General features: G+C 40.9%; 2 protein-coding genes across 4 annotated transcripts in view; one reads left to right on the top strand and one right to left on the bottom strand.

Annotated features, from left to right (window-relative positions):
* The window catches only part of arhgap10 (Rho GTPase activating protein 10), a 45,258-nt gene extending 33,466 nt beyond the window's left edge, over positions 1 to 11,792 (top strand). For both annotated transcript variants that reach the window (XM_046415505.1, XM_046415496.1), the window contains 3 exons: positions 6,558 to 6,659; positions 8,056 to 8,147; positions 10,145 to 11,792. In XM_046415505.1, the coding sequence (XP_046271461.1) occupies positions 6,558 to 6,659; positions 8,056 to 8,147; positions 10,145 to 10,147 (197 nt within the window). In that variant the 3' untranslated portion in view covers positions 10,148 to 11,792. The remainder of the gene's footprint in view (positions 1 to 6,557; positions 6,660 to 8,055; positions 8,148 to 10,144) is intronic.
* A 2,364-nt stretch (positions 11,793 to 14,156) lies between these two features.
* nr3c2 (nuclear receptor subfamily 3, group C, member 2) overlaps positions 14,157 to 21,981 on the bottom strand; it is a 76,134-nt gene continuing 68,309 nt past the window's right edge. For both annotated transcript variants that reach the window (XM_046415474.1, XM_046415483.1), the window contains 2 exons: positions 20,068 to 20,225; positions 14,157 to 19,243 (listed from right to left, as the gene is read on the bottom strand). In XM_046415474.1, coding sequence (XP_046271430.1) covers positions 19,088 to 19,243; positions 20,068 to 20,225 — 314 coding nt within the window. In that variant the 3' untranslated portion in view covers positions 14,157 to 19,087. The remainder of the gene's footprint in view (positions 19,244 to 20,067; positions 20,226 to 21,981) is intronic.

Genomic DNA, 21,981 nt, shown 5'->3' with positions numbered 1-21,981 from the left:
TCACTATTAGGGCAACCTACGAGTACACGTCAAGAGAAGCCGTTTTTAATGGGAAGGAATTGCAACTTTTTATTTTGTTTATTTATTTATTTTCTTTTAATTGTTTCGCAAGAACATGTAAACGTTTGTCTCATTTGTCTCTCTCAAGACTATGTTGACCGTCCTTATTTATTTTATAACAAACTTAAACTGCAGTAACTTTGATCAGGACTTGAGCTGCCAGTTAAATTTCATATTGTAGCATAATAACATGATGAGGAGATCCTTCCAAGATCAACATGCGAGCCTGGCAATAGAGGCTCTTAAATCTTGTTCCCCAGGAGATTATTAAATCAGAAATGCATCTCGTTCTCAGTGTAGAATGAAATTTTGGCAGTTATACTTTGCTGCTCTTCTTTGTTGCAGCACAGCTCTGACATTCATGCTCTCACATGAATGAAGAAGTCGTTATCCTTGACGTTTTATACACACACGCAGTAATTAGTCAAAAATGAAACAGTAGATGAGTCGTGAATCATGAATTTTTGAATGAATCGTGAATCATGAATCCTCCGTTATTTAGAAGATCAGTTTGTAGTCCTCGGCCCCTGCAGGCCACTTGTGGAAGTGTCCTTGGGGCTGTTACTTAACCCCAAATTGTTTTTAATGGCTCGTCCATCAGCGTGTGTGTGTGTGTGTGTGTGTGTGTGTTCATGAGTTATTATTCCTGATGTGTGTGATGTTTTGCATGCATGTTTTGGGTGTTGGTCACATTAGAAAATGTTGTATAAGTACTGGCCATTTGACATTTACCGCTGATGCTATTAGTCAAATGTCAGCTGTTTGTCTATGTCTTTTGTCCTAATACTAGATGGAAAATGTTATAGTACTTGATGCTTTGTCTTTGGCTTTCTGTCCTCATTCTCTCTGCAAAGTCCTTGGCCATTTTTGTTGTTTCCAGCCCGTGACTTGTCTTGAATGCTGATGTGAGAGATGAATTATTGGGTTATGCTGCAGATGTTAGAATCTCTGCTGTGTCATGTCTACAGATTCACCTTGAAATAGACTTTTTTTCTCATTCGCTGTCCCTTTCTTCATCTCCATCAGCTGAAAAGAGTTGTAAAATAAAAACAAAGCCACCTCACAACTTGACAGAGGACAATTTGATTCCTCTCTCACTTTGATCTCTGTGGGCGTGTGCCCACCCGTCTGTGTGTGTGTGTGTGTGTGTGTCTGTGTGCAGGCATGTTCACGTCAAGCGCTTTTTGCTGTATTTGACAGACAAGGCTGGATATGACTTATGTAACCAACTCCTTTTTTTCTCAGGGTATTTTATTTGTTCTTTCCCACATATGTGGCATCATGTTGGAGGACGGAAGGAGCAAGCGGGAGGAGGTCGTAAATCTCAGCTCTTATTTGTTTGGGAGACAGGTGGCCGAGCGTTGGCCGTGTAAATCGTATTGACATTGGGGAGTTATTCATCTTGTTTACCCTTATAGCCGCAGCCCCTGTCCCTTTATGAAGACTTGCACCATATGTCACAGGGTGTCGCCCTGGCTTTGTTCACTCATAAATCGTAGCATGTGAGATGGTGGAGACCTGTTAGCACAGCACCTCTCTGGCCTGGAACCCAGGGATTCGGCTGCAGTCTCAGCCAAAAAGAGCACAGTGGGGATGGGAATTGCTAGATTACTTCCAGCCACTCTTAGAAATGTATTATCTGCACTTTGGTGTGCTCAGGAGTGCACCTGGAAAACAGCATATATTAGTTGGTTTTCTGCAGCAAAATCTGCCTCGTCATATGCACAAATACATTGTGACTCAACTGTATCATGCAATAAGCCTTTGTGGACTATAGCTTGATTTATCATCTCTGTCATTTTTGATGTCTTTTCTCATTACTCCCCTTCTCCCAAAATTCAGTCACAGCTTCTCCCTGTGGTACTGTTGCCCCAAGTCCTGCCCACTGAGGTTATTTTTTTGTCCGCTTTTCTTTCTTCTTCCCTGCTCTACTCTCCCATGCCTGTCACTGGCAGACAGCTGTATATCATAAAATAGTGGATCAGAGGTTATTTCCTGCCCACCCAAACTGGCGGTGGATCAGCAGGCAGCTTGGCTGTAGGTTTGATCCCACTTTCTACTAGAAAGGCTGCAAAATCCCACCAATGCCCTTCTTCCTTTAGTAGAAAGACAGTTGATAGCTCACTCATCCCTGTGTTAGTTCCATGCCTGGATCAAAATTCCTGCAGTAATAAGAAGCAGCAGTCCCCTTCTGTTAATGAATTCTCCCTGCTACTAACCTAGCAGCATGTGATAATGTGATAAACCTGATGGTTGAAATAATAAACCAAACCAAAGTTTTCCAGTGTTTTTTTTTTTTGAACGAGGATGCCACCACTCTGGCCGGTGCTCTATTTTTGATTCTGCAGAGTAACTGCATCGGCAGCCTCAAAGGCAGAAAGACTTGGAGCAGGCTATGAGACATGATGGGTACAGATGAGTAAATGTATCCACCCAAAGCATCACTGAACCCAGGCTGGACACTGCATTTGAACATGTCAGCCGCTAACTGACCAAAACACTACAATAACACTGCTGCTGCTGCTGCTGCTGCTGTGGACTCTGTCATGAAGAGTAACAACTCAGTGGGAGATTTAAGGAATGTGCCACACTCTCAGGGGACAAGAACTGACTGTCAGCCTGTCACCAATTAGACATCCAGGAGCCCAGTTTGTGTTCCTGTGCATCTGGACCAGTAGGACACAAGCAAAGGTAGTAATAAAGTGAGAAAGAACAACATTCCCTTCCACCACTTCTCCTTCAGTAGGGGAAAGAAATAATTGGAGAATTAAGCCACCCTTTTGAACTTTTTGTGACCCTGTGCTTGGGTAGAATCATCGCCAGCTATCCATGCCCAGTTGTGCACTCTTGTGTGCCTGGCACCGTTAAGGCACAAGTGAAAGTAGATGATAATAATGGAAATGAGGAGAAAATTACTGGCCTGTGCTGCTCAGAGAAAATATTACTGCCTCAGTTCATCAGCGGGGACCCGAGCTATCTCCCAATGTGCCGGCTAGAATGGCATCGTGCAGCAGTGTCCCTGAGCCGTCTCATGTCAGGCGGGGAGGGAAGTCACTCCGTCCAAGGTGGGCTTCTCCTCACTGAGACATATAGCACAGTCCCGTGTCCCCAGCAATACACAGCAAGTAGAGGGGTATTGCAAAGAGAAAACATGAAAATAAGAGGCCACTGAAGAATGAGTGTCAGACTTCCTCTCATTTACCTCACCCAAGCTGAGGAGACAACAGCAGGAAAAAAAAAAAATCCCATTCCTCAGTGGGTTGCCTGCAGTCAACATGTGACATGCATCTGAAACAAGCTGTGTGCCACGGGAGCAGTGTGAAAGTTCTCAGGTTGCTTTCAATGATGAAATACAGAATGTGGGAAAACAATAGGAGGTAGAGTCTCTACCAATGAATGGCAAAGCAAATGTGGAAGTGCATTAAATCTGCCTTGTTTCTAATGGACAGCAGGGGGTGACTCCGTTGGTTTCAAAAAGTAGTGCAATTGAATGGCAGTGTTTGAGAGAATGATACCTACTTCTCAATTGGCTTATTACCTCAATAAACAGTTTCCTGTTATTTTTTTGTTTGTTTTGTTTTTTCAGTGCAACTTGATACTCATTTTGTATATTACCATTCCATTTAGAATAACATAGAAATAGAAAGAATAAGCAGGACTGCGGGAAATCCTTCACAGACGAGGTAGTCATATTCACCATTGTACAGTACCGCCGCCGCGGTTACTCCTACCTGATTGGGCAGCGAGTGCAAAGTGTTGTCTCAGGATGCCGAGTCAAAGGCTTAATGCGGTTGACCAACAGCGAAGCCCACTAGCGGGACTAGCATGAAAGCAATAGAACAGCAATTCATTGCTTACCTTGACCTTGCAGAACCTGTCGTTCCCCCATTGCCTCCACTTTCCCCACATAATGCACGTGCACTTGGCATACTTAAAGATTTGATTTTGCCCTGTTTTTTTTGGTTATTTTTAAAATCATGAAGCTTTTTTGTATATTATAACAACTCCTGCATAATATATATATGCCTATAAAAAATCTTCAAAACTTAAAACTTAGTATTCCTAAAATCTTTACTAATATTACCAAACATCTCAAGGGGGATTTTCATGTGAGCCTCACACTGTGCATTTTCACATGAGTCCCCATTTACTGTATTTAATCATGTTTACAGAAGAAGCTTAGCTAGGCCTGTGATGGGTAAAAACAACGGATGAGCAATTCAAAGCTTGATGCTATTTTTGTTGAAGAGAAATGGCAAATGATTTCCCTCGGTTTGGCTTAGCTATAATTGTGAAAGCAATTTTGGGATGAATCCATTTACCTCTGGTACATTTAACAAGTTTCTAGGGCAGCCATGTGGCATTCACTGATTTTTCCCTAACTGTTCATTCTATATTTATTTAGATATCTGTTTATATTTAAAGATCTTCACAGATTGGTATAATCCCCTTCCAAATGAAATAATCAGTTTGATGATAACTTTTCTTGGATATGTGCGTGTGCATGCATTTCCTCTTTTTAATATAAACCTATCTGGGAGGTTTTGTGTATATCTGAGTTGGTTCACCTGCAGGTGGGTGAAGTGTTGGTGCTCCTCTGTTCTCCCTTCTCTTGGCTGTGAACCAGGCAGACAGTGGTTGTGCCTGGGCCCAGGTTAATGAGTGGATTTGCTGCACTGCAGCGCACTACCTTTCCCCCCCCCCCATGCTGATGTGGAGCAGCTGAGCACCACAATGGCTCCACACTGCTGCAGAGCTATAAATCACCCACAGTCAGGCCGGGCCCAAACGGAACAGCCACCGCTGGGGATGGACAAGCGTACTGAGGAGGAGGCAGTGGGTGAAATGGAGGGAGGAGGCAATGCGAGAGAGGGGGATGGGAATGAAAGTGTGAGTCTAGAACCATGTGTTCATCTCCACCTATGGCCACATAAGATCCCCTACCATATTCCCCCTCAAGGCCGCCTCATTCTCTCTCTTCCACCGGTGCCGGCGTAACCACTATTCACAACATCCACTCAACCTCCAGCCCCTCCCCAGCTGCTCCCCTCTAATTGCCTTTATTAACGTCTCTATGGGAGCGGCAGCTAGGAGCAATTTGCTCATTATGTACTGTATTAGTACTGGCCCTGGGGCAGGCATGGAACACAGAGGGATGCCTGGCTTAAACTCCTGCTCTTCTCTGCTCCACTCTTCCTTTACCAGGACCCCTACCTCTATCCTGTAGGTCAGCCATAGACTCACTGGTCCTGGCATCAGCTAGTGTAAACCACAGCTACTACTGTAACGGGTGAAGCTTATGGTTAAAGGGTTTTTGACTTAAGAGACTTAACAGAAGTTACACTCTATAGATAAAAGTATTGGGACACCTGATCATTACACCAACTGGGCCTCAAATGACACCACGTTATAAATACATAGACAGCTTTGCAGCTATAACAGCTTCCACTCTTTTTTTGTCCATCCCAGGTCAGGAGTCTGTGCAGGCCAGTCAAGTTCTTCCACACCAGACTCCAAAATGTCTTGGTATGCTGAAGGTTTAAGATTTCCCTTCACTGGAAGTAAGGGGCCGAGCCCAACCCCTGAAAAACAGCCCCATGCCAATGCCTTTGTTTATATAGTGTATGTATGGCCAACAAATGAAAAGCAAAATGAACAGCAAGCCCTCAGATTGGCTTCAGTGCATCTTGGCATAAATCCTACAAATCCAATATGGACACCACATTCTTGATATTCCCTCATTTGGTGTTCAGTTGATTATGGTTTGAGGGTGCTGTCAAACACATGGGATCAAAATCAATCATATGTACTCAACTGTATTGAGATCTGATGAGAGTAAAGACCAATGAGTGGCATGATTTTAAATGCTCATTGAACTGTTCAGTGACCCTTTGTGCTGTGTTAATGGGTGTAGATTTGTAATGTACGTTTTATTCCCATTTTTCCTTTAGTTTGTCACCTGCCTGGTGCCTGGTGACAAACTAGGGTCTTTTTTATGTCACTCATGGTCATGGTTTGAATTACAGTTTTACTCTTGGTTGCTCTCTGAATGGAAAAGCAAGTAATTGGACGGTATATAAATATTCTTTATCAATTCAAATATGTGAAATTGCAATGATTGTGGAATTTATGTGACCTGAATGTCACATATCTGTGTCGCATGTCTGTGTCCAGTCGATTTGATGTTACGTACCACTGACAAAGCTAACCCCATTGCAATTTTTGGTTTGTTGCCCCACTTTTCCCAAGGTTCTGGATTGGTATATAAACATATCCTGACTTTGTCCTCTTTACAACATCACTGAGCTCAGTTTGCTCTGTTAAGTTGTTTCCACCACTTAAAGCGGTTGTCTAGAGCAACAACTGATGAACACAGCACAGGTCCAACATTTTTTAACGTGAGGCCAAATTCTCACTCAGTGATAATATGCCACGTTTTCAGTCGATAGACACCGTACAATCTGTGGGGACTAAGGTGTGTTTTTCTCCATCTGCAGGGCCTCCACAGCAGGAGGGTTCTGGTCCAATCCTGGAGCGGCAGGAGAGAACCAACCTGCTGCCACCACAGCTGCCTCTGAAAAAGAAAAGCCAGAGGAGAGGTAAGGCAGGGTTTCTCTTTGGTTAATTTGCCTGTTTTCCTCCCAACTAGATTTTATAATTGGTACTTTTTCCCCTGTTTTTATTCCTGTTTCATTAAATCACTTTTACACTCACATTCTGGTTAAATGATTCACTCTTTCAGTTTTCAGCCGCTTTCTCGTCTTGTCCTGCATGCTCACCGAACAGAATCCCTCGCTAGTCAAGCATCTAGTTGCAGTCTTTCCCTGGCTTTCTCATACATTCAACCATACATTGGTTTACCTTTGAGCTAAACAACCCAATTACTGTTGGCTGCGGCAGGGTGCAGCAGTATTTTCCTCTTTCTGTCAAACCTCACATGCACACACAGGTATCTGAGCAAACTGAATGGAACTGTGTAGAATCTGTCCTTTACACTCATCTATTGCTCTGCTTCCTTGAGAATAAATCATGAATTCATTCTCGGCGCTTTCAGGTGCTGCAGAGGAAATTGCAAACAGCTCGGTCATTCTATGGGCAATCCATTAATGTTATTTTCGTATGAATACAAATCCTCATTTTTCTAAATGCGGTTCCACGAGAGAGCATCCATCAAAAATTCTGAATTCAAGAACTCGACTGAACATTGTTGTATTGAAAACTATGTGACCACAAACTTTTTCCGGTTTGTATATCTTCTCTCCCCTCTCTCATCCTACATTGTTGCCGCTCGGCAGAAAGAATATGAAATATTTATCAGGGCATCGTGTGTTGAAGGCACAACTTCTACATGGTAATGTTGCTGGCATTCGAGATAACGGTTTGTAATGGTGAGCAAAACAACCTTTCTGTGCAAACGGTTTTTATGTTTTCGGGGAAACGCAATGGCATAAATACAGCTTTTTGCCAACCTTTGCAGAGCGATGAATATGGTTTCTTTGACGGGACTCTTTTACATCAAACTGATTTAAATTTGGCTTCTAAGCTCACAAATGTGAATTTGAAAGCTGAAGCACAGTGGAGAGAGATTTCTATTCTACCTCTGTTCGTGCGAAGACCTGCTTTAAATCTCCCTGCCGCTTTTTAATTATCTCACCATAGATGGTTGTCTGCTGTGTGGACCTGATGTGTGCCTGCCTTTTCAGCTGTACAAAACCTGCTGCAAACAGTGCTGCATCTCATTGTGTTTGTGCATGTACACACATGCACGTGGGTGTGTTTTGACTCACTCTCTAGTCTGTCTAGACTAGAGATAGGGCACGTGTGTGTGTAGTGGTCCGGCTCCTCTCCTGGTACTTTTGCTTATTTTCCAGCCTGGTCCATTTGTGCTGTTTCAGGCTAGCGAGTGAATGAACAAGCAGGCCCCGGGCCCAGATTGAACTGTGCTGTAATCCTCCCCAAAGCTCCGCCAGCTCACTGATTGCCTTCATTTTTCAGTGTCACCAGCAGGAAAGCCAAGGCAGTGTACCCATGTGAGGCTGAGCACGACTCTGAGCTCTCCTTCGAGGTCGGCGCAATATTCAACGCCGGTAAGTGTTATCACCCACACCAGTCGCTCACTCAGAACCAGCCCTGGCATATTGGATTTGGAGGAAAACCGAACTCCCAATCTGATCTTCAGTCGAATAGAGAGATGAGAAGAGAAGTGGGAGAGCGGAGGGAGGAGGGTTGTGGGGGGGGGAGGGCAGGAGAGGCACATTTGCTCTTCAGTGTGTCTGGAAGAGACTCGACTGAGCTTTAATCACTCTCAGAGGAAATGAGGATTTTGTGGTTCCTGTTTTTTTTTTTTTGTCAAAACCCCCTTTTGTGCGACACAGACACTATAGAGATACTATAGACTTTACAGAGAAACATGTGTTGATGTCTTTGATAAAACCCCACAGTGCATTGCGGTTTATTGATTGTTACGGGCAAGTTTTTTTCTCTTTCTTCTTAAAGGGTGAGATCACTTTGTTTTTCTTTTTGTTCTTTTTTTTGGCCTCTGTTGTACTGCAGATTTAAATTAAACCATCTCCCATCAAAGACACAATGATGTGAAGTTATGATCCAAACGTCAAAACCTGACAGCTGCCTTTTAGAAATATGGATTAGACAACTGGAACCTCATCTAGATCATATTTCTATATGCTGTAGATCATATTTCTATATGCTGTATGAATGATATTTCCTGTTTTGACGCCTGTAAATGAAAGCCATCAGTGTTTCAGTGTTGGTTGAAAGAGTTCATTTTAGGTTAAATACCTACAGAGGCAATTCAATTTAACTCAAGGTGATTTTCCAAACATGAACTCATATTGCCTGAATACAGCTAATATTAAGCATGAAATGAATTAAGTTTCACATTTTCATAAACTAAATTAAATCATGTCGGAGCCCATTCTCTTATTCTGAAATTTCATTTTGTTTAGCTAAAAGTATTTCTGAATGATATTGTGTGTTTCTTTTGGATCTCAACTCAGATCTCCACTTACCTTGATACAGAGATTGGGGCGTTAATCAGGCTCCAAATGAAGTGACTGACATGTTATAAAAATCTTACATGATGGGGTTTTCATTAACTAAACGGCTAAAATGTCTTGAGGCCTTTGACGTGCTCCATATTTTGCCTGTTCAGTTGTTTTGTGTCTTTTTTTTTGGTCTGGGCTGTGTGCATAACAAATGTGCAAAAGGTCAAGAGTTCTGAATACTTGAGGAAGCCACTACACATATAGCTTGTCTTAAGAAAAATTCAGCATATGTTAAATTAAAGAAAAAAAGAACAAAAAAAAAACCTTGCAGCAGGGTATAAAATTGCAATTTTGTGGTTGTAGTCTGTGCATGTGCAGATCTTTATTCTTTAGTTGATCATAATTTAAAATAAATATTCTAATGGGGACAAACTGATGTAATAAAAACACCTTTAACAACATTCGATGACAATAATAATCCTGAATTAATGGTATTCCTGTGGTGGCCTTTGTATTAGAAGGCTTCTCAGTTAATTTGAGAGTAAAAGCAGTTTCAGATCCTTTCCTTTTTTTTTTATTTTTTTTGTCCACACCTGTATGAAAGACTGGGCTTTTGTGCTCCTTGTCCAATCTGTGTTCAATAGAAACACAAGCGCGCTGCCAGACCTGTAAACACTTCTTTCCTTCTGTCCCAAGTCAGGCTGAGACAAGTAACAATCCATGCGATTGTTGACTCGCAAATGCACTCGAATTTTTAAATCGACTCACTTTGTTGACTAATCAAGAGTCGTGGCAGGATTTCGAGAAGGCACGCCACAGAAATGTTCCACGCTCTGACGTATTTGTCATCGTAAATGGTTTGTCAGAGCTCCTGAGGTTTAACTCAGAAAGTCTAGAAATGTTTCAGATGTACAGTAGACACAAAGTGAGTCAGAGTGGAGTGTAGTGCACCCACCTCGTTACTGTACCCCCTCACACATGGCACACACTCACTGGAGGCTCTGCATCTTTTTTCTGTCCCCCACCCTCTCTGTGGTGCTGTCTCCTTCCCCCAACTGACTCTGTGTCCTCTCCTGCAGTGACCCGGTCGAGAGAGCCGGGCTGGCTGGAGGGCGAGCTGGAGGGAAAGAGGGGCCTCATCCCTGAAAACTATGTGGAGATGCTGTAGCCCCAAATGGAAATATTTATGGACAAGTTATCAGCTCCACCTGGAACAGTCTGTGGACACGCGTGTGCCTCAACCCGGACATTCACAGGAGAGCCTTGTTTAGTCAAATCCCTGATCTCTCTCAAGCAAAGTGACGATATGGACTGTTCTTGATACACAAGTATATGCATTTTCTTTTTGGTTTAATGGTAGATCCAGATGCATGTGCAAGCATATCTCTTAGTCTGAATTTACTTTGGTTGAGCAACCCACATGTATTTCAGCATTTTAATTCCAAAAAGGGGTTAGCACTTAAAATATTCTGCTGTATACAAAGATGCTGTAGCCAGTAAACATCCAGGTAGCTTAGCAACAGAGAACAGAGAGTCCCCCCTCTCCTCCCCCGCCCCCGTCTGTCTCTTTCTCTCCCTCTCTCTGCCCCCCACCCCGTCTCTGTTACGGGCCTCACTCTCTCCCCCAGTTACACATGGTATCCATGAGCTCCCAAGTCAGAGAATGATAACTGTAAGGATCGATGAATGTCAAATCACTCTAATCAGTTTTTTTTGTTTGGTTTTGTTTTGGATTTTTTTTTTTGCACCAAATCTAGCAGCTTTAGACTCTGTTGACAATGTTTTGAGCTTCTCAGAGATTAGAGATCCTGTACATTTTTTGCCTTAAGCATCAGAGCACCCAAGTGTAAAGTGTATGTATGAGTATGCATGAAAATTGAATTGGAGTGTTACTGCTTTAGCTTTTAAAATGGTGCATCGTTCTGTCATTTTAAGAATATTTGGATATTCAAAATGAGGCAAAGTACATTTCATTTTATTTAATTGACACACTGATTGCATGACTTTTGAATTTTAAAGACACTTTGTACTGTTTTGTTCTTGGTGCACTCCTTCACGGACACACAGTGAAACGCCTCTTCGATGCCTAATGAACCTCTTGTGTTAAACACTAGCGGCAGACAGAGTTGGCAGAGGTACATTTCAGTTGGTAATGATTGAGACCAAGTGTTTTTTTTGTCTGTCAAAGTTTGTTTGTTTTTACAGCTTATTCTGAACGCTGTTCAGTTTCCTCTGAGCAGAGAAATGAGACACTCCCGCAAGTTGAAATTATAGCTTATTTTATCTGCGACTTGAGTGGAAGTTTTATTATCAGTAAGACCAGAAAATGCAGTATTTCAAAGTTTCACGTTCAGTGTATGTTCAAGTAGTTATGACTGCCAAGTATGTTTTACACATCTCCGTTAAGTGGTGGACAGGTTTTAAGTTTTAATCTGGTTTGGTTTCAGCATGTACACGTGTCCCATTGCAGTTCATCCCTCAGCTGTTCGACAAGACACTTTCATTTGTCTGAGAGCTCTGGTTCAGCAGACTGTGTTTTCAGTTGCAGTAATTTAAGACATTGATTTATGATGTTTGTAAAGGGCCTTGACTTCTTTTTATACCTTTGGGCATCCTCTTGATCAATGTTAAACAAATAAAGTTTGTTTTGTTCTTTACTGTATTATATATTTTTTGCCATAAAATAAATGTGATAAATTATCATTAAAATTGAACAGATCGAAGTCTTAGCAAAGCCTTTTTTTAAAAAAAAATAATCATGCATGCATGCGTGAATGAGATGCTTTTTTTGTTTTTTGTTTTTTTTAACTTATTAAACATAAGACATTTGTTTTCCAAAATAAAATACTGTGTGAAAAAAGAAATTAGAAAAAGCTCGGTAGCCACATTTTGTTGGCTAAGAGTTATACTAAGTAACTGTAGTTTGAATTTATATTTGGCAAAATGTGTCTAGTTTTACCAATGTGGAAGCTATCACTGTGTGTAATTTTTTTCATGACTCATCTATGGTGTCACTGAGAAAGCCCACACTTTCCCACAGGGTCCAAGAATAAAGTGACTGGTGAAGTGAGTATTCATTCTGCAGCCAGTGAGCCCGTGTAGTGTAATGTAACCCTTCCTCTTTATATTGACCTGCATCCGACTAAAAGCTACTTCCAAAATAACTTTCCAAAAGGGGATTAAAAATAGATGGCAATCTTTCACAGAGGAAAACACACACTAATCCACCTCCACCTCCCTGATTCATTAACACCAGAGCCTCACGCATGTTAATTCTTAGACTACATCTGTGTAATTAACACACCAAATGGCCTCCAGACCTGGTGCTTTGGCTTCGGTTACGTAATTACCATCAGTCCACCAAGACACTTAGACCTCCAGTAAGTGGGCTGATGCACTATTTAAAAGTATAAACACACACACACACTTCGTCCCCTTTTAAAATACCAGAGGTTGGAGCTGTGGTTTCAGGGCGACACATATGTCCAGCAGCTCCCTGAAGTAGCGCAGACACGGTGATTACATAATGAAATGAGGCAGAGCTAATGAGACCGGCAAAATATTCCTCGACTATCACCACCACCACCACCACCACCCTCCCCTGGGGCCCTTCATCATCGTCTTCCCTCTGCCAGAATGCTGCTGAATCATAGAGACATCCACCCTGCCTTCCTCTCACTCTGCTTTGGACTGTCTGTCAGAAAGCATGCCATGTTGCTCTATCTGCCTTTCCTTTTCCCCTTTTCTTATTTCTACCGGTCTGTGTCTCAGGAGCATTTAAAGTCCTCTTGCTGTCGCTCTCTCTCTCTGTCTCTGTCTCCTCCTTGCCTACCTCCTTCTTCCTTTCCCCCTTCTACTTCCTAGTCAGTGCTTTTTCCACTTCTTTTCATGTGCTCTAATAATAATTTCTCAATGAAATCGTTTCATCTTCTCTCCTTAACTTGGGAACGTGACGCACTGAACAGTAATGGTAAAATCTGGGTGGTTAAGATTCCTATTTGTGGCCTTTGAGCTGCCTTAATATCACTTGAGATCGAGGTGGTGTTATCTGTGGTGATTTCTGTCCCTGCATGCATTATGCATCACTGTCCATCAGTCCGGGATGATGTATACATCAGTGTGCCTGAATGTAGGTGTGTTTGAGTAAAAAAATCCAGATGGATGTTTTCATTTCTCATTTCCCAGAGTCCTGGCTGTGTGCCAGGTGTCCTCTGCTTCCCATGACGCAGTGTCCTTCAGCCCTGTGACATAGTCCCACACTGTGACTCAGCTCAGATCAAAGCCTACGACAGTTTAACTAATGATACAACGACAGTACGTAACGCAAATGTGTCTGAATTTCCCAAATGTGCACGTCTGGAACACTAATCGTAATAAGAGCTGATGTGTTGTTAGGGTTGAAAACTGAGTGGGAATTTTGAGAAAAGTGAGTTTCAAACATAAAGGAGGAGGGGAGGGAAAAAGCCCCTCAGCTCGGAGAGTGGGCCACAGAAGACGCCATGTGCGCGGGCGCAGCCGTGAAATCAGCCTGATCCAATAGATTCTGTTTATCTGGCACAGCTACAAGTGAAAGCAAATGGAAATCTGGGGGAGATTTGGAGAGGGCTGTGGATTCAGAGAGAGGAAAATAAATGAGCAGAAAAGTAATACTGTCTGCTCCACAGTCTGGCAAAGCAGGCATGTTTTCAGATCAGCTTTTAGAAAGGTTAATGGTGATTTTTCTCCACAGACGCCATTTAACTGTAAAAGTCTCATCCTTGAATGCTTTATCTGTCATTTTTATTCTTCTCTCTCTCAATTTGCCTTTGTTCTCTTCATCTCCTCTTCTTCTGTACCTGCTGCTGCTCCACATCATTTCTATTTTTCCATGCTAACGTTTCTTTTTTTGGGGGGCTTTTTTTTTTTGTTTGTTTTTGTGCCTCATTATCCTCCCCATGCAGCCACCAAATGCAGCTGGTTTGAATTCATCCAGATCAAACAACACATTTTTTTTAGGGCATATTTCCTAGCTTCTGTCTCATGGTACAGTTCTAACCTCACACACACATACATACAGACCATACATAATACATAAACTGAAATCACATCAAATTATCAGTTTAAAAGTTTTATTAGAATCTTGCAATAGATTGCAAACACAAGTATGGCAATATCTGCATCAAGATATACAGTAGTAACTGGTTTCAAAGATCTTTTATGGTTTTATTTTGAAGGATGTCTATTGTACGGTTGTTGGATAGTTACTGAGAAATATTGTACAAAGCATCTTGAGTAAAAAGTCATTTTTGGAACTGGAAAAAAAAAAACATTTATTTATATTTATATATTAATAAGAAATGCACTGCCATGGCTGTGGAGATATGGCTTAGTCTCTCTACACCCGATTCATCACCATGAACAGAAAATGGCAATGACGTGACTCCACATACAGTGTACTGTGAAACAGCAGTTAAACACATTCTGAGTCATTCATGCCTAAAAGGAGTTAATGTAGGCGGAGACTGCTTTTAAGATATTGTTTCGCCCTCTAGTAGGGGTAAGTTTCTTTTTTATTTTCTTGTTTGCAGGCGGTGGTGAATGATGACCAATAAATGCACATTTCATTCATTATGTTGCTTTAAAGAAACAGTTTGACATTTTGGGAAATGCTTTGTTGCTGAGGTTTGGAACAGAAGCTTGATACCAATCTCATGTCTGTATGGTAAATACAATGCTACTGCAAGAGGATGGTTAGCTTAGCTTAGCTTAGCATAAATACTGGAAATGGGGAACCATCTGGTCTGGCTCTGTCCAAAGGAAACAAAATCTCCTTACTATGGCCTCACACACATTTAATCGTGTTTAATTCGTGCAAAACAGAAGTAAAAGGGGACATTGTGATTGTTAGATGTTACATTCTGGACTATTTCATGGCCAAGCCCAGTGACTTCATATGTGTGATGGCAAACCTACATGTCATTTTTACACTTCCTGTGGATTTTTTTTTCTTTTTTTTTCTTTTTTTTTTTGTCCTGTGGATTGAACAAATGACATTGTTCAGCAGTGCTTTTAAGGGGGATTTTTGATGCCTTTGGACCTTACCTGTCCCTCCACTCTTTATGCTAAGCTAACAGTCTCAGCAGTACCTTCATATTTAGCTATCGTACAGACATGGTATCAATCTTCTTATTTAACTCTAACAGTCAAAACCTATATTTCTGTAATGCAGGAGGGGTGTACAGGGGCTTGATAAGATCATTAGACTATACATTATAATCTATATTGTGTATAGATTGTAAGTGTTTTATACTACCATTCTTTGGGACAAATTTGTTTCTTTTAATAATTGAAACATATTTTGTCATTTAGTGCAATACATCCAGTTAATAACTGGTCAAAAACAGTCAAATTTAAATTGCCTAAACTTAAGGTCTACAGTCTTTAAATCCATCGTTTGGTGCTGTGTGTGCACAAAGTTCCTATTTTTAAAGTCAAGAACTTTCTTTCACGTATCCCAGTTTCAATATTTTGTGATTTCTTGATTTTTATTGTGGTGCTCATCGACAATACCACCAAGGGTTAGAAAATAATTTCAACAGCAATAACTCAAGGATCCATCACGTGATACATCTTGTTAGAAAATAAGAAATACTTTTTGATTTTTTTTTTTTTTTTTGATTGACCCACTTCAACAATGACGCAAAAAGTAAAAAAAAAAAGAAAAAAAAAGATGCAAAATGAAATAACTTTACTTAATAAGAAGATAATAAATGTACTCTCTCTCTAACATTCAGGTAGTAAGTTCCATAAGTCTCTCACAATGTACGATACATTCATTTCTCCATTTGGCCCTTTCTGGTGCCAACCTTTACTGTAAATTCTTCTGTGATCCAACACACAGAACATGGCGAGTGGGAAAAACACATTTCTCCAAAATTCCAACAAGATGGTTAAAGTAGAAATGTTTATACTAGACTCAACATAAGGACTTGCTGTATTATTTACAATATATACTGTAAAACTGTAAATCAGGTGAGATAAAAAGGCACAAGTTTCCCTTTTTTAAATACAATGTAAACATCTCATCGAAAAAGCATGCATTAACATTTCATTTTACAAAAAGGATATCATTTTTAGACAAAGTACTTAAATATTGTTTTCCAGCAAAATATAATTCTCTCAAAAATACTTTCGCATTCATCCTATGAACCTTTAGACAGTTTTTTATTCCTTAAAAAGGACAAAAAAGGGCAAAAGAAAGAAACAGTGAGAGATTAGTTTAAGGGTCCTTCACAACTTGAGCACAATAATGCGCAAGAAAGACAGATTGTAAAATGAAGCCTTTCTGACAAGAGACTATACCAAAATTAGCAAGGACACCTAATCTTACATTTTCTTTTACAAAGAGCAATACCCTAATCAACATTATTATTTTCTTATGCCCCCTCCTCCCCGATCTGCCCACATCATGTATTTATGGCAAACATAAATATAAATAGTGAAAACACAGCTGGTCTAGTAGCCACAGAATGAATGAACCAGACCTGGGCGCCATCTTTGTTGGTGGTGAAGCACAATATTTTCACCCCAGAGTGAATAAAAAAGGAATATTTAATTCTGGGATGAGAAAAAGATGACACACTCTTATTCTTTCCCAAGAAATTTAGACTACTCTCCCTTGAGCAGGAATTAAAAATACATAACCCATTTTTCAGAACCTCTCCAATAATTTTCATACAGTCCCTAATGACAGTTGTGATTATGCCACCTCCAACTCTTTGGGCACCAGTCTTTGCACAATTGAGACCTCATGATGCAGCAGGGCGTCATTCCTAAGGGAGCTATGGCCACAAATACAACACACGACCACGCTGCTGTGCCTGTCATATCACGTTTAGGCTGGCTGACCATGCAGAAAGTCTATTCCCGCATCATCACAGTTGCTTATCAAAATAGACAATTCCTGCTAGCTGCGCTAATGCCTCATTTCACATTGTATCTCCTCTGTGCAAATCTAAATGTGGAAATAGGATATAGCTAATCCTATAACATAAATGCATAATACCCACGCTGAAAGAGCAGATCAACTATGCACATGCTTGCCAGGAAACACACACACGCACACACACACACATATACACATACATATAAACTTAAGCCACACTTGCTCCATTCACACATGTAAATACACACTCACAGGGCACAAATAATAATAGTAGTAATAATAATAATAATGATAATAATCACACGCCCCCACTGTTTATCTTCCCCAACGGTCCTATCACTTTTCAGTAGCATCATAGTAGTGTTCTACGACGACCCAGTAACCAGTGGGGTGTGAGACATGTTAATGGTCCAGATGACTGGGTCTGCCATACCAAAAATAGTAGTACTTGGCCCAAAGATAACAGAAAGGAAATAAACAAAATTAGGAAAGGTGATCATACCGACAGTTCTTCATCAAGCATTCATCAACATGTACCTTAAAACCTCATCTGTACAACAGCTGAATAGAATGTGTTTAAGAAGTTGTTAATGCCTGTACACATTTGCCTGGTTTTGATACATTAGCCGTTCGCTGTAAGTAAGCACTGCAGAGTAATGCTCCGTATGGGGTTATATCAACTGTACAGAGTATGTGTGTTTTAACTGTGTGTCCATACGGTGTATTGTATACGGACTGCCTACAAGTTACTGTACATGTTATGTTTTGCCTGGCTTTGTAGAAATAAAGCACCTTAATGTAAAATGACTGGCTTGTCAAAAACTAAACCTTTGCAACACGCTTTTATAAAATGCTTTTTATTATTTCTGGGAAGAGTAGATAAGTGTTGGTTCACAAAGGGCTGGTTTTGCTTCATTGTGAGTAAAAACAGACATTTGGACAGCTGCTCTGGAGATAACACAAAACACAATTACTATGGATGCACCTCAGTCAAATCCATTACCAGCGGACTCTACTGAAATTGTTTCTGTAAATCCAAGTTTTCCATTCTGCAGCACTCCTGACCACTTTTGAACAAAGGTGAAATCGTTCATCAATATTGTCTTAATTCTACACCACAATGCCTAAAATAGTGACTTTATGACATGGGAGCTTCACGTGCAAGCTTACTTTACACAAGAGAGACATTTTTATTTAAAAACAGCTTTAGCTTTGGACTTTTGCATATTAGTTTTGATTGTTTTACTACATATTTTAATTAAAAGAAAAAACTCAGTATGTGAATGTTAATGACAGCTGTTAGGACACCGATTGAGATTCAAACTTGGACTTGTTAGATTGAATGTAATTATCCAGCTTATGATGACGCTTGTATAGCCCTTGGAATATATTCAAAAAGACCTTCCGCCCTACTGTCTAGAATTTCCGTGCCTCCACAAAATGTCCTTTGCCCTGTAGTCTTGCAGTATGTTGCTACACTGCAAAGCAAAATCTAAGTATTGGCATATTTTTTTTTCATAGTGCTATAAGACTGCATAAGCCACAGTTAATATTTGCAAAAACTTTTACTCTAGATTTGTTATCTGATTTTAGTGCATGTGGAGTGCATCTGTGCATTTCTGTGAAGGCATGTGGACTGCACGTGTATCAATCTCCCTCTACGTGTGTGTGTGTGTGTGTGTGTGTGTGTCTGTGTCTGCAGTGAACGTATCTAGCACATCCTACGAAATGTATGGCTTTATCTCCATAGAAAATACTGTTATCGTCTTTGGGGCAGGGAGAGGGGCACAGGGGGGAACTTCGGATGCTTTGTCACATTTGTCACAAGTCCTTCTCGGCGTGTCGTGCTCGGCTCGGCAAACTATTCACAGCCCTGACCCTATCGTGGTGACTGCAGGGTCAAAATCATTTTCCCCTTTTTCTTCTTCTGTCACCATGCCTCTTAACTTTCCCATCCAAGAGCAGGACGCTGGCATACTGGGCGACTGGGTGCAGGCCATCTGTTCAGGCCTTCCTCGCACATTTCTCTTCTGTTTTTGAACTTCTTCCTCCTCACTTCCAGTTCTTAATGCTGCTTCTGTCCCAACTGTTAAGTGAGTCACTTCTTGTGGAAGTAGATTGTGTGAGTGAGGCCTGATTCCACCTTTGGTATCTGGTCACTGATGATCTCCACCAACATTTCGGGGAACTCCACCTTCAGGGCCTGGGACTCACGAAAGGTGTAGAAGCAGAAGTCCAACAAGTTCCCCACCAGCTGGACAACACAGACACACAATTTCATGAGAAACATCTCGTGGTTGTAGCTTGCTTTTTAGTTCTTTTTATTTTCATATGATCTTAATTATGTGTAAACTTGTTTTAAAATGTGAGAATTTAAGTATACTACTATACATTCAGGTGAGTGTTTTTCCTGTCTGTTGGGGCATTTACCCCTTTTCAATTCTTCTCAGCTCACCACTTGGGGGCACCACTGATTTTCTGCTGGACAACCCTCCTTTAAACAAGGGTCATCTGTCAGCACTAACCCCATTCACTCAGCCATCAGGATCATTGAATTCTGGCCATTTATGTCTGTGACGTATCATTTGATTTGCTGACTCTCTCTTCTTGGGGCTTTGCCTGCACTGTGGTTATGCCTTGTACCGGTTGACCCGTGCATTGAAATAAAATAACAAAACAAAATAAAAATACAAAAAAAAAAACTGTGATGTAGCACATTTACTAGAGTGACCACTGTGTACTCAGATCCAGTAAACTGTGTGCTGGCATTGATCCCCTTCTGTTCCATTCACCAATACAGGCTGGTCAATGCCTCTTCCAAAATAACCTCCCCCTCAGGGAGAGATTGGGATGCAATAATCCTTATTCCAAGCCCCAGCACCATTGAACCACTAAGTAAATGCATTATCCAGATCCACTATGCTGCCATTGTACTCAAAACATGTCCAGTGATATTAGAGGTCCAAAGTGCCACTGGACACGTCGCACAGTGTGTGAAGGCATGGCATACTGACAGGCTGCCAGGGGATGCCTGTGCTGTACTGTAGGCGACTGGCATGTCAGGCAGAGAGTACTTACATCATGCATGGCATCCAGTAGCTTGGTGAGCTGGAAGAAGCGCTGCCAGGTTTGGCCAGAGTTGTTGGTTGCTTTTCCCACCGAGCGCCGGAGTTCCTTAATGTAATTAACCCTCATCTCTTCAAATGCCGCCTGGTTCTTCAGACCCTCTTTGGGAACTGGGAAGCAGACAAATGCTTCTGTCATCAACTGGATTTAATAAGCGGACAACAAAACAGGTACAAATGATACTGACCCAAACATCAACTATTACAATTTTGATCACTGGGCAGCTTTGTTTGAAATTGGTCAGACTTGTTGGTCATTTCACATGATAGATGGGAATGTGTCTTAGATATCAAAATCAACACCATTGGCTTTGCATGTTTTGCATGCGTTATCAGCATATCATAAAAGCAAACATGCTGTACGTGCACTTAAAAGGGCAATCACTTTATTTCAGTAATATTTTCTTTTTGTAAAGAAAAGATCAGATAATCCTTTATTGATCCCCAGAGGGGAGATTCAAGTACTGCAGCATCTCAGGACAGAATAAGTACAGGAATCAAGTAGTAAAAAGTAGCAAAAAATAGAAAATAGGATAGAAACTACAGTGTATTTAATACTAAAAACAAATCATATAATAAAAGTGAAATATACACACATACATAAAGGCAAGCCATAGTGTATTAAACACTGAAAACAAAATATATAGTGCAGTGTTTATGTACAAGGGTAGTGCAGTACTGTCCTAAAGTGCAACAGTGGTGCAGTATACAGTGAAAGGGGCTCTGATGATGGGGGAGGGGGGTCTGACAGACTGGTGATGATGATGTCAGTCTGTGGTCTCCACCACTGTTAAACTGACTGCAGTGCAATTAATTCATAAGTTTTAATTTTTTTTTTCTTTGAATGAAAAAAAAGAAAAAAAAGTAATTGAAACAATCATTGTTTCAATTTAAATGTCAGTAACATAAATTGACTTTGACCAAAACAAAATGAAGTTCCTGAATGCTCACTGTGATGGTTTATCTGTCACATTCCAATCTCTCTGTGTTTATTTTTCTAATATACTGAAAAGCCACCTGGAATGTATTTATATATTTATGGCAGACCTCAGAAAATGGCTGTGAAATGCACATTAAACGCCAGTTGCAGTTAATGGGCTAAGCCATGCACCACTGCCATGTTCCTCTAATGCAGAAATGTGTAACTGTGTAAAAGGTAATTAGAGGTGCTCGGTGAATTACACTCAGACTCCCACACAGTAGCCTTTTTTTGGGACATTTTTTCCTCTGCTGGTGACCTAGGCCTATTTAGCAACTCATTGCAAGCATTTTCACCATTTCAAGAGGTAATTAATTTACAAGTGTAGCCACTGATTCATGAAAGACGACCGATTAAAAGTTATCTCGGCAACAATGCCAACAAAAAAGAGAACAATCGTGCTCATGTGTATTAAAGCTCTTAATTGTTGTATCAACCAAACCTCATTCATCAAACAGTTTGTTTAATGGCCGGAGTCATTAAATGTTGTTCATTCACGTTGTAATGACTTGCAGGGTAGCATCAATACACTTAAGATAAAAGTGAAGTGTAACAGGAGAGATTAAGACAGATGCGAAGACTGAGATACAGTAGCTGCAGTGTGAGGATGCATTGAAATGTCTAAAATATCTTTTCCCTCACTTTTTCTACAGGAGAACAAAGTCACAGATATGGAAGTCTGCTCTTAAATGACATTCAGCTACTGGCTACCAGATTGAGAAATACCTTGCCTCTCAAAGAGTGCACCTCAAATCAGTCTGAGGCAACGCCTTCAGTTGCCCTTAAGCCAAGACTAAGATGTGATGATATCCAGTGCCTTCAATATCTGTGGTCTTGTTAGGCTATTTTAAGATACGCTGCAAATAAATGAACTGGTCTGCTTTGTGA

Source organism: Scatophagus argus, chromosome 2, assembly GCF_020382885.2.
Source record: "Scatophagus argus isolate fScaArg1 chromosome 2, fScaArg1.pri, whole genome shotgun sequence".
In the NCBI taxonomy this organism is placed as follows: Eukaryota; Metazoa; Chordata; class Actinopteri; family Scatophagidae; genus Scatophagus; species Scatophagus argus.
Note: the sequence above shows the minus strand (reverse complement) of the source record. Positions and strands in the feature narration are given on the sequence as shown.